This window comes from Andrographis paniculata, unplaced genomic scaffold, assembly GCF_009805555.1.
Source record: "Andrographis paniculata isolate CXL003 unplaced genomic scaffold, ASM980555v1 Contig18END, whole genome shotgun sequence".
Classification (NCBI taxonomy): Eukaryota; Viridiplantae; Streptophyta; class Magnoliopsida; order Lamiales; family Acanthaceae; genus Andrographis; species Andrographis paniculata.
Window position 1 is genome coordinate 1,471,221 of NW_026137468.1, and position 13,402 is coordinate 1,484,622.

Below are 13,402 nucleotides of genomic sequence, written 5' to 3' on the forward strand. Positions count from 1 at the left end.
AACAAAGAGGATCAGATATATAGACTAAAAAAAACAATTTATCATTGAGTAATTAATCTAAAATTTTAGGGTGCAAATCAGCCAAAATAATAAAATAGGTCCGTAATGATGACCTAGTGGTGTGGAGGTGGATTCGTAATCGATCTTAAAGTCATGGGTTCAAACCCTCGACGCTGCTTCCAAGTCATCTGTCACACATAGTTCGTCTAGTATGATTTGTCTAAATTGACCAAATTTAAGAATATTTTACCAATTGTTGGAGTATATATTGATCTTAAGAAAATTAAATAAGTTTTAGTACTCATATGTGCACGAATTGCCTTTTCGAATGGAAGTTATAATAGCCATGGAATAAGTCATGCCGATAATAAATCTTGAATTTATTTATTTATTTTTTGGCAATACACAACTGACCCCATGCCCTTATGAAATCACTACAAAGAGGGTGTTTTTTTATTATAATCTTTTTTTCCTTTGTCACTTTAATTTGTTTAAATTAAAAGATTTTATTTTATTTTTTTCTCTTTTCAAGAAATAAATCTTGATTAAATATCAAAATATTTTTATTTTTTATTTTTAGATTACTTTTCAAAGGTAAAATAGGCTAATTATTACTTTATTATACTATATATCTATAAAATATTAATTTACCGTGCAAACATCGGTATTTTAAACATAATATTGTTTAGTATAAAATATTTTTCTTCCATTTGTATTTATATGTTTATTTAATACAGATATTTTAATTTTTACTATTTCAACTCTGTATTTTTCAAATATATATATAATTTCTTAAAAAATATCCTATCAAATATTATTTTAACATCTCGGATGTTAACAAACAACATACAATATTTCTATATAGTTTGTCTTGTGGGGTCTAATTTTACCCAGAGCGCACACCATAGGCCAATACTTAAAAAACTAGTCTCGCAAAAAATAATCGAGTTAGAGGTTCGAAGCGTGGTTTACTTAACCGAAATAATTTACAACTATCCTCGGAGATGAGTGCTTACCCACTCCACAAAACACTTAAAAACTAGCAAGGTTGCAATAAGAAAATGGTGAGGTGACCAAATTAATGAGATGACATTACAACAAGTGGCCTAAAGTAATATAGCATGCGATGCTGTCGACACTGTCAAGAAGCTAAGTGGGGAAGAAGAAGTAGAAGAAGAATAAGGTCAATGGCCAAATAGCCAAATTAACTAATGAATGGCTGAGAATGACTTCAACTTCAATATAATATGAAACGTGTCGATCGAGTGGATTGTGTTATTACATCTAATTTAGTTGCCTTCTCTAACAAAACCAACCAAAAAAAAAAAAAGTGATTGCTCTATTTGGCCATGACTTAGTGCCCAATTCTTTCTTGCTTCATTGTCCCTTCAACACCAAGCCAAAATAATTACATCACAACAACAAACAACATCTTATGGATCGAAGTAAGAACATCATTAATTTTAAGTAGCTGCTGCATATTTCTATGTTACAAGAAAAAAAAAAAAGTAATGATTTTGAATAAAAAGATCGTCGTCGAAGTAAAAAAGATCAATAATTTCAAGTAATTGCTGCAAATTTTAACGTTATAACACTGTAACAAAGTATTCAATACCAACTCCATTGTGGAAATTAAAACCGTAAAAAAGAACTAATCTAAGTAAAAAAAAAAAAAAAAAGAATGAAGTAATAATATGTATCAATGGGGTTCTTGAATCTTGAGAGCTTCTTTTTTTTATTACTCATAAAGTAGAAAGAAGGCCGAGGAGCGACTCGCCGGCACCGGCGACGAGCCACCACGGCTTGCATTCGCTACTAATTTCTTCATCGATGGGCGCCGGCAAGTTGAGATCAAGAAAGTGTCGAATTTCTTGTTGTGGCTCGATTGATGATTGATTACTAACTTTTATGGGATCGATGGTTAGGTGTGACCGTTTGTGGCCGCCTAGAGCTTGGCCAGACGGGAACGCTTTGAAACAAATCGGGCACTCGTGATCTTTATTTTTATTCCACCCGAGCGAGGCTACGGCCGGGTGCTCGATGATTAATTTATTATTGGAGCTTTGGTCGAGCGAATGCTCAACCGGCGCGCAACTTCCCTTGAACTTCTTGTGACTCGCTTTGTGTCCGCCCAACGCTTGGTAAGAAGGGAACCCCTTCTTACAAATCGAGCACGCGAATTTGCTCGACTTGTCCGAAACTTGCGCGAATTTGGATATGTGATCGCGCTTCCTTTTCCTCGACTTGTTCTTGAAGATCCTATCATTTTTGAGGTGATCGAATCCGACTACCTCGGATTCGTTACATCCTATGACACAATCGACATTTTCTGTCTCCGGCCACATCTGAATTGTGTTGTCGGAGGATTCGACGACGGAATTGAGTCCTGACAAATCGCCTTTGTCTCTAGACAAGATGATCAGACTTAAAGCAACCTCTTCTTGCTCGGCTGCCTCGTTCGAAGAAGTTAAGGAAGATGAATTAGCTGCGTTGGAAGTGTATTTCCTGATCCGACCAGAGGATCTTTTTTTCCGGCGCAGCAGCGCCGCCGCGCCTTCGTTGTCGGAATGGCGGTCGACGACGGCGACCTGATCGGAGATTCCCCAAGAATCGTCGTCGTCGTCGACGACGACAATTCTTCCATTGTTGTTAACAGAGTGGCATTTCATATGGCCAAAAAGGGCCTTAAGAGATTGAAATCCTTTCCCGCATTCCTTACAGAGATTGTCCTCAATTAGGGCATCATCGTACTTCATCGTCTTCCTCGGATTCGCCCGCAGACCGTAGCACCCGAATTGATCCTCGTCGCCGCCATTAACGACGAATTTGGAGGAATCTATGTTGCTGTTTTTGGTGCTGTTCTTCTTCTTCTTCTTCGATGAAATAGTGATTAGATGAGACCTCATGTGACCCCCAAGAGACCTCCCGCAGGGGAAATTCTTGCTGCAGAATTTGCAGGTGTGCTTCGAATTCAAATCCTGCTGTTCTTCCTCCATCAAAATCGAAAAAAAATAAAAATTACAAAAGACTCCAACTTTGAGCTTAGGATGTAAGAATTGATGAATGGAAACAAGATCTGTCTTAAATCATGGCTTCTTTTTTTTAATTTTTTTTTTTTTTTTTTGCTTCAGTTGCTGCTGCTGCTGCTGCTCTTAGTAGAAGTAGCATTAGCTATAGGGTAGTTGAAAGTTGAAGAAAGATCAAATACTGCAATGAAAACACGAAAAGGGATTTTTATTTAAAAATAAAAAATAAAAAATAAAAAAATGAAGAAATGGAGTATAGGTGGATGGAGAAATCCATGCAGCAAAGCAAGGATAAAAAAGGGGTAAAACAGAGGAAGCACATGTACGCCAACTGAAGGGGGGGTATGATCGGAGGGCTGTGATTGGCTGATGGAGATGATCCGACGGCTGAGAGTGTAGGAAGGGAAAGTATTCCTTCCTTTGTCTTGGTATTAAGGAAGCCCACAATGTCTGTCATGTGTAATAAGAAGATGAGAGTTCCACTTCTTGTCTTTGGCAGTTATTCCTTTGGACTTTTTTCCTCTTTTTATTTTTTATTTTATTTAAAATAATAATAATAATAATAATTTTTTAAATTTGATTAATGGAATTGTAAGGCAAACAAAGATCCACAGTATGTGGGAGGGTAGGGCCCCCTTCTATGTTGTCAACTGTTCTTTACTTGAGCAGCTCTACTCTTGTAGAGATGGATCTACACCGTCCGTTCATTTTGTGGGATCGGCCAGATGAACGGTGTAGATTGATTGATCTGAATAGTACTTCTTTCCAAATTTATTTTTATTTTTCTCTTTAAATTTTTTGAATTTCACGTTTATTTTCGACAAATATCATTCTTTTTTATTGCATTTTTCTCTTATTTTTTATTTTTTATTTTTTCAGAGAGTTTTAAATCTTGTAAGCAAATTGTAGTAGGGGATTGAGTGAATCTTACGCACAGATTAAATCATGGTTCTGACACTTTACCCACACACAACACAAAATGATCAAGACAGACAGATCTGCATATATATATATATATATATATTTAATATACAAATTTAGAGTGAGAAAAGAGAGAGAAAATTGATGAGAATCAGACAACAACAAGTGAAGAGCCAAACGGCACTCGACAGCACGACTGACGGAGATTAACAATATTATGATTACTATATATATTAATATTAAATGTTATTATTATTATTATTTTCTGAATTTAGAAATTAAATTTTATGAGTATAAATATGGCAAAGTGAAGAAATGCAGTAAATTCTGCAATGAAGACCCTGCCGGCCGGAAGTCACCGGCCGCCGGCGCCGGCCGGAAACTGTTAAATTAGGTGATGCAGACGCCGGCGCGCCGGCGCGGCAGCTGTCCTATGCACTATAATTGGCGGCCGGCAATTCTCGCTCCCCAATGCTTTCCCATCAACAATCTATTATTATTATTATTACATTATTTATACAAATGCGATGAAATCCATAACTAAAAAATTAATAAATACTTTCGTTTATATTTAAATAGTAAATAAATATAATTTTAATAATAAAATAATATTTTCTTTGTTCAAAGAAAGTATTCATTTTTATGTTTTTATTTGCCTAAACAAATTATTTATCCTTAATTATGTTATCTTTTTAATATTAAAAATATGTTTACAATTTCCAATGAATATTGATAGGAGTAGATGAATATCTTGTTCCTGCACGAAACAATATATTTTTATAAAAAATCTTGAAAAAAGAGTAGATATTAAAAATATTATAACAATATTTTTTCAATAAAAAAATATTTAAAATGCTCAAAATGTTCAAAACACCTAAATAATTTATGGTTATATAAAGTGTGTTTGGTCTAATTTGTGTGTATTTGTATAATAGTTGTATGTAGTGTTTTACAAGAAATATAAAGTAAAAAAAAAAAAAAAAAAATCTCATAGAGAATATATATTCTTCATCTCGATTCACCTTGCTAGAAAATCAATACTCGATCGTCATCCATTACAACAAACATATAATTACGATGGGGAAAAGACGATGCAAAAAAAAAAAAAAAAAACGATATTTCTTCGCATGTTGCCGAGTGTAGTTGCTTTTTCACAATCAAAATATCACTTATGGTCCAATGCAAAAACTTAAATTGCATCTTGTAGTGTGTCGAAAATGGCTAATTTGCATGCACACTTTTTCAAAGTAGATGGGTTGTTAAGATAAACACCAACCTACACAAAATGTAAAAAAGAGGTCTTATTTTTGTTCATAAACAAGATAGAAAAAATCTTGGCTAATAAGTGCATTTCCTCTTATTGCATCTTGATATATATGCACTCCAACTCACTTAAATTTACTCATACCTATTGATGCCGATCGAACAAATTGAAATAGTCGAGCAAAAGAATTTTCCGATCAATTAAAGATCGAGTGTATTTTTATTAATATAAACAAAATTTAAAATCAAAGAGAAACAGTTAAATACATGTAAATTTAAAAAAGCTAAAGCCGAAAACAAAAAAACCTGAACAAGGACCTGAAAAGACGAAAAAAATAGTAAATTGCATCACGTACTTAAAGTTTTATCAAAATATTTCGATTCTGATTTTACTTTAGAATTATTTCATTTTTTTTATATATATAAAATAAAAAGTCTGATATAATGTTTTAAATTTAACAATTTAAGTTAAAACTAACAAAAACACGCATACAATGCTTGTGTTTTAGCATGAATCTATAAATACTTTTATGTAAACTATATTATGTAAAGTCGTTTTCATTTCAACAAAAGATGTATATAAAACTTCTATTTTGTAATCAATTTTTTGCTCGAATAAATTATTTTGTACTCAATTTTAATAATTATGAAATTAAACATAGACAGATTTTGTTTGTATGTTTTTGGTTTGAAATCGATTTAAAATGAAATATTGATTTAATTTTTTATTTAATTAGTATTTTAATGCAATATTTTATAGAAAATAATATATTTTTATTGAGAATTATACAAAAAATTATGCCATCTAAAATATTGTGTAAATTAAAAGTGGCAAATAAAATAGGAATATCAAATTTTATTTCTCAAAATTTGCTATGCAACCTTCAATGAAAAAAGAGTGAAATGTATTTAAATAAGTTCGATGATTTATTCATGTGCATTTTTATTTTTTATTTTTTATTTTTTATTTGAATTTAAAATTTAAATAATATTTTAATACTATATTCTTATAAAATAAAATAATATAATATATATTTTCATTGAAATATATAATAATTAAATTGTAAAAAAAATATATAGGGATTAAAGTAATCACTATCTTTTATAATGTTACACATCATACTTATGCTTCACTCCTAAGAGTGGATTAGGCAATTATACATGAAGGGTAAAGTTGTCATTACAATGAATAACTATTTATATCTATGAGGACTAAAAAGCACAAAAATAGATAGCTAATGGGCATGAAAGCTATTTGTCTAAACTTGGACCTATGCTAACTGCTAAGCCATCATTAGAGGATTTGAATATTGATTTGAGATAAAATTAAGCCCCCCACACCTTTAACTAATTGCTTTAATTACCCCTTAAATAATTATTGGACATATATGCATTATCAATAGGGCAGCTAATGTTAGTTACTACACACATTAATAATAATAATAAATAATTAGATGAATGAAATTAGTTGGTTGATTATATAATAATCAATGATCCGTACTTAAGTCGGTTTTGATATATATATATTTTTTATTTTTTTTGAGTTTAGATTTTTTAATAGTAAAAATTTGAATTTGAATAATGGTTTGATATGATATGAATAAGTATTGATGCGATATTTTGAATGTAAAATTAATTTGTAATATAATATAAAAAATACTCTCTCCGTCCCAAAAGATTTGTCTTGTTTTTCCATTTTTCACAAAATAATTGTCTTGTTTCCTTATTTAGTAGTCATTGTCCCTACTTTATAACAAAATTATTCATACTTTTCCATACTACCTCTAATTATTACTCTAACATACTATTTAAAATCCTTCAAAAATCAAGGGCATTTTCGTCATTTGCATTCTACTTTATACCCACTTTCAATTAAATACTATTATTCCTTAATTTCCGTGTCAATTCTCAATAAAACACTTCTTTTGGAACGGATGGAGTAATTGTTTAATTTGATATTTTATAAAAATAAAATAAAATGAAGAATAAAAATCTTAAAAAATCTATATACATAAAAAAAAAAAACCACAATTATATACTATTTTTTTTAAAAAAAATAAATACATTTTTTTTAAAAAAAATATAAATCAAATATTATTTTAATAAAAAATCAAAAATTTTAAACTTACTCTACACCGAAAAGAAATACACTTTAAATGATTATGTCATGTAGAAATTTAAGTTTAAAGGATACCCATTTGTTTCGCTCCCAAGTTCCACCGTCCTTCACGTGTAAAATTCATATATAGTGTAAATCTATCTTACATGTAAGAAGGTGTATTGATTGACTATTTTAAGGTCAGCGACACCGGGTGGACACGTGAATTTATTTTTTTTTTTTCATTTTTTTAAATTTTTATTTTTTTAATTGGACCAAATAAAAAAATTTAAAAAAAATACAAATAAAATTAAAAATAAGTTTTAAAAAAAATTAAAAAAAAATTCACGTATCCGCCAAGTCAGCGACACCTTGCGGACACGTCATCTCCGGCGCCGGAGGACTAAAATAGCGAAATTTTTTCACTTATAGAACTAGTTTGTGACAGGCTCCACTTACGGGACTAAATGATAAGGAGTCCAGTTATAATACTTAAAAAAACAGTTTACCCAATAATTAATTATATAAATTTTTTAAATTTAAATTTTTAGGTAAAATTATTATTTAACAGAATCAAAATATTAAATTCCTATATATAAGTTAAAAAAAAATAAAAATCAACAATTACGTCCAATTAATTATTATTATTATTATTATTATTATTATTACAAATACTATAATTATTGAAGCGATCACTTCAATTGTGGGTAAAGTGTGGTGCCAAAAAATGACAAAGAAGACCAGCTGCATGCCTCGTGATATTATTATTATTATTATTATTATTATTATTGAGTAATTAAAATATGATAACATGTGAGAATAATTTTTAATTGTTAAGTTGGTCAATTTTTGTTGCCCACTATTCAATGGAGGACCTAAACCCTAGAAGGACCAATAATAATAATAATAATAATAATGCATAAATTTAAAATTAAAAGTTAGTTACTGCAAGTTATTAGTTCATTATGGTTAATTATAATGTGTATTTTATACATATATTTTATTTGCTATATACTTATGTTGATAATTGTTGATGGTATATTTATATTATATTAATATATATGATATGCCATTATCTTTTATTATATCATATAATATGTATACTCAACATGGTCAATTTTTTAAATTCACTATAGTAATTGTTACGGACTCTAAGGGTGTGTTTGTTTGGGATTTGGATTTTGAGTTGGGATTTGAATAGTAAAAATTATGAATTTGAATAGTTGTATGATGTGATATAAATAGGGTTTGATGTGATGTTTTGAATGTAAAATTGATTTTTAGTATAATATAAAAAATGAAAAATAGGTGTTTGATTTGATGTTTTTGGGGGAAAAAAATTGGATGAATAGTGGAAATCCACCAAAATCCTTCAAACAAACACACCCTAAATGTATGCATAAATTTACAATAAAGAGTTAGTTAATATCGGTTATAGTTAGAGCTGTTAAATGAACCGAGTCGTTCGTGAACTCGGCTCAATTCAGCTCGATTCGGTTTGGTTAAAGCTCGTTCGTGAATGTTAACGAGCCGAGCCGAATAACATAAATAGGCTCGTTTGATTAACGAAGGAGTCTGGACTTTGTTCGATTAAATAATATATTTATTATAAATATTATATATACATATAAAATTATAATTTATAAATAAATAAAATATTAATTTAAAATATATAAATAAAATAATTTAATTTTTCTTTATAATTTATATATAAATTTTAAAAAATAAGACAAACGAGCTCGAACGAGCTTAATCGAACCTAAACGAGCCGAACACGAACATGAGCTCAAACAACAAAAATTCTTAACGAGCTCGAAAACTTAACGAACGAACACGAGCCGTGTTCGCGAACATTAACGAACACTTAAAATTTAGTTCGGCTCGGATCGTTAATAGCTCTAGTTATAGCTCATTATGCAATAATGATGGTTAATTATAAACTCTCCACCCAATGTTTATTTGTGTTTTCATTTTCATTTTACAACATATTTCTAATTTTATTTTTTTAAAAAAATAAATAAATATTCATCTTTATTTTTCAAAATTTCAAATCTTTTAAGATACCAAAACAAATTAAAAATGTCAAAAAAAAAAAAGAAAAGCAGCTTATGTGCAATTTCCGCAATTTGATTAAAGTACTAGAATTGAATCCCGTTATTAGATTAGTTATTAAGGTATTGTATATTTAGTGATATTTTTAGGTTTTGGTTTAAATTTTTATATTGATATAATATTTTGCGAGAAAAAATAATTTATTTTATAAAAATAATAGGTATTTCATAATAAAATAGGAAAAAGAAAATTAGTATCACCAACCTATAGAGCAACAAACGGAATTTGACGTATTAAAAATCTTTGGTTTAGAGAGTTGAGAAGAAAACAAATTCGATAAGAAGCTACATTATAAGGAGTTTTAATCAAAATCGGAGAATGAACCTTTACGAGTTGGGTTAATTGCAAAAATACAAAATAATAGCTTAAAAGATATGACCCGAAGGAAGATGTTGAACTTTGTTGAATGTTTTAGTTCTAAGGATTTTCCGAGAAGAGGTCGAAGAGAAGTAAAAAAATGGGACTGCATGCATGAAAGGAAGCCATTAAGAAGGGTTAAGGAGATTTTACGACGAGAATAGATGACAATGGACTTATAAAGAAAATAAAATTACAAAAGAAATGAATGTCGGAAATAATGAAAACTTCATCGAAGGAGAATTAAAATTTCATTCACGTCCTTCAACTATATACTTATATCTTCATCGTTGAATTAGGCATAATAATTTTAGAAAAGAAAAATAAAAACTAAATTCTCTCACAGAGGATCTGGCTCTATAGGTCAAAATGAGTAGTTCCAGCACATTTTGTTCTTTAGGGCAATAACGTTTAATTCTAAAATTATTTCAGTAGGGTTTTCGAAAATAAATATGCATGAATAATCTATTCAATCAACTTAATTTATATTCAATATCGAATGACCTAACAATAGATCATTCATATACAAAAGTTGGCTTAGCACCAGCCCAACTCTGGAGTATCATACAAGCCAGAGAGTATATTATGAATTTCGTACGTTTTCTGATTTTAAGTATAATTCTCGACAATCATTACATAATAACTTCAGCTAGTCTAGTGGTGGAGGTTATTCTATATCTCTTTGATCAAATTCTTTTGGGCACGACCATGACGTCTGACACTTGAAAAACTTCGAATTTGTTTGTTTAGTGTTTAGGTTGAAATATTTTTTTTCTTGATAAATATAAAATTGTATCGGTAATATGAAAAATAATATTTTGACGTTGAATTGTTATTTTTTTTTTTTGAAAGAATACAATATAAATATTATATATTAAAAATTGTATAATTTTTTTTTGTTTAGATGAACAAACCCTTCAATTTGCATTTCCTTAATTATGTGCTTTGCTTATTCTATGCTCCTTGCTTTCCTTGCATATAATATCTTTATTATTAATTTTTATTTTTTTATTTTTATATTTTATCCATTACAAGTAAAAAAACTTTAGAGAATAAAATTATAAGGAAAATAATAATTGAAAATGAAATTACAGAAAATGAGAATTTGATTATTTTTTTTTTGATAAAGGAAAGATTCAGTTTTTTTTTTTTTTTTTTAGGGGTTTGGATTTGAATAGTAAAAATTTTAAATTTGAATAGTCGCATAATTTGATATAAATAGGTATTGATGTGATTTTTTGAATATAAAATTGATTTTTAGTATAATATAAAAAATAAAAAATAAGTATTTGATTTGATATTTCGGAGAAAAAAATTGGATAAATAATGTATTTGGGACAAATCTCCTAAACAAACACACAAGTGAAAAAAATAAATTCATCAAGAAAAAATAATAAATTGGATCAGAAAAATATTATTGTATTTATTTGGTTATTTTTTATTTAAATTTTTTATTTTAATAAAAATTTAGATATGATGTTCCATGATATCAGAAAAATATAAAAATTGTAAAAATTAAAATAAAAAATAACAAATAAACAAACTATATCGTAAAAATTAAATTATAAAAACAAATAAATACACACTTTTTTCAATTTTATTTCTTTATATATTTCTACACACAAGAAAAATAAAATTAAAGAATAAAAAATATTTTTTTTTTCAATCTTAAATTTTCTATCGTAACTAAAAAAAGAAAATGAATATACTCACATAATAAGGGGTATTTTTGTCATTTTTAATATATAATATTTATAAATATTATTGGGGTATTTTTGTAATTATCGTTAATGGGGTATTTTTGTATAAATATTATATTACACCATTCTAATAGGAATATTTTTGTCCTTTTTATTATAATCCAATATAATATATATTCAAAAATTTACGTTCAAAAAGCAAAAGCCACCCTTTCAATGGGACAGAGGGAGTATTTCAATTTTTATGATTTTGTTTTATAAAATGCATCCTAAAATCTTTTTATTTTGTTTTACTATATATGATTATTTTTTTAAGATTTTCTTATAACTTTTTATAAAATATTCAATCTATGATTTAAAGAAATAAAATATAACCAAATAAAAAAAAAGCATAGCTAATCAGATTGGCGTTACCAAAGTGCCCTTTATGGAGTAAATTGCACCCTCCCAAAAGTTCCCAAGGGCTTATATCCAAATTAAAAAAAATATGAGGACAAAATTGCAATTGAGGACTATAGGCTGTGTTTCTTTCACAATTTTTTTCTAAAATTTATTATTTTAGTTCTATAAAATATTTTAAATAGATGAATTCCCTCTATATAAAACATATCCAATTCAAAAATAGCATATGAGTGTGTTTCTCTTTATTGTATTTGAGAAAAATTGATTTAGATTTATTATTAAAATAACATTCGATAAAATATTTTGTTTTAAAAAAATTATTTAGGTTAAAAAATATATATAATTTTAAAAAAGACAGAGTTGAAATAGTAAAATTTAAAAAATCTTGAATAAAAGAAATATACTCAATTAACAGACTATTATTTATTAGTAAAAATTTAAACAAAATTTTTTTAAACCGCCTAAGGAACCCGTGCCTTTTAGGAAGGTACTTTAGGCGCTGATTGGTTCATGAACTTTTTTTCCTGGGATTGAGATTTATTATATTTAAGATTTGGAATTCTATCGTATGTTTGATTGGTAAAATTAAGTGGAATTTATATTTCCCACGTTTTATTTGTTTTTTTATATGAGTGAAATGATTTAAATTTTTTATATTCTATACGACATAATTACTCCTCTGTAAATTTTATTTATTTTGATAAATTAAACATCTAATTTACAATAAATATAAATTGACAATGATCAATAGTTTTACAGGGACAATAGGTTATCATAAACTCGAGATCCGACTCGAACTCAACTTATTTATTTGAAGTTGAGTCCAATTATTTGAATATTAGGTCTGGATCCGGGTCATATTATGAGTATTCTAATCGGGTCTGAATTGGGTCTAGGGTCTAAACGGACCATATCCGCACCCGTACTCGATTTATAATATTAATAATATATCAACTATGCATATGAAAAAATAATTTTTAACAAAATAATTATATTAAAAATATTTTTTTTAAGTTCAATTTATTTATTATTTTATTATAATATTTTTTCATAAAATACATAAATAATATATATTGGGTCGGTACATACACGTGTAATTTTAAATTAAAATTTAAGAATCATAAAAAAATTGGATTTGTTAGATCCATCGGGTTTTACCGTGTATAGTTTCGGCCGGATTTGGTATAATCAAATCCAATTTGAATCTCAAGTCTAACGATATATATTCGGGACGGATCTCAATTCCGGTTGAATCCGACTTATTGTCATCTTGATAATTTTATAATTTAAATAAAATTTATAATAAATAACAATTTAAAACAATAAATTTATTAATTTATTTAAAAAATATTGTACCATAAAAAATAATATTACTTTAATTTAATATATAATTCAAATAAAAATTAATTTTAAAATTATTTAATTTAATTTTATATTAATATATTTATAATATATAATATTTTTTTATATAAAAATATAAAAATAAAATTTAAAATCCCATATAATGTAATTTAAAAGTAACA

General features: G+C 27.7%; 1 protein-coding gene across 1 annotated transcript; it reads right to left on the reverse strand.

Annotated features, from left to right (window-relative positions):
* Positions 1-1,374: 1,374 nt before the first annotated feature.
* Positions 1,375-3,341, reverse strand: LOC127266496 (zinc finger protein ZAT4-like). Its single transcript, XM_051296756.1, has one exon. It carries the CDS (start codon positions 2,994-2,996, stop codon positions 1,743-1,745), a length of 1,254 nt encoding a protein of 417 aa, XP_051152713.1. The 5' UTR covers positions 2,997-3,341; the 3' UTR covers positions 1,375-1,742.
* Positions 3,342-13,402: the final 10,061 nt, after the last annotated feature.

Coding starts and splice junctions, on each gene's coding strand:
- LOC127266496 (XM_051296756.1), bottom strand. CDS start 2,996: ATGGAGGAAGAACAGCAGGATTTGAATTCGAAGCACACCTGCAAATTC.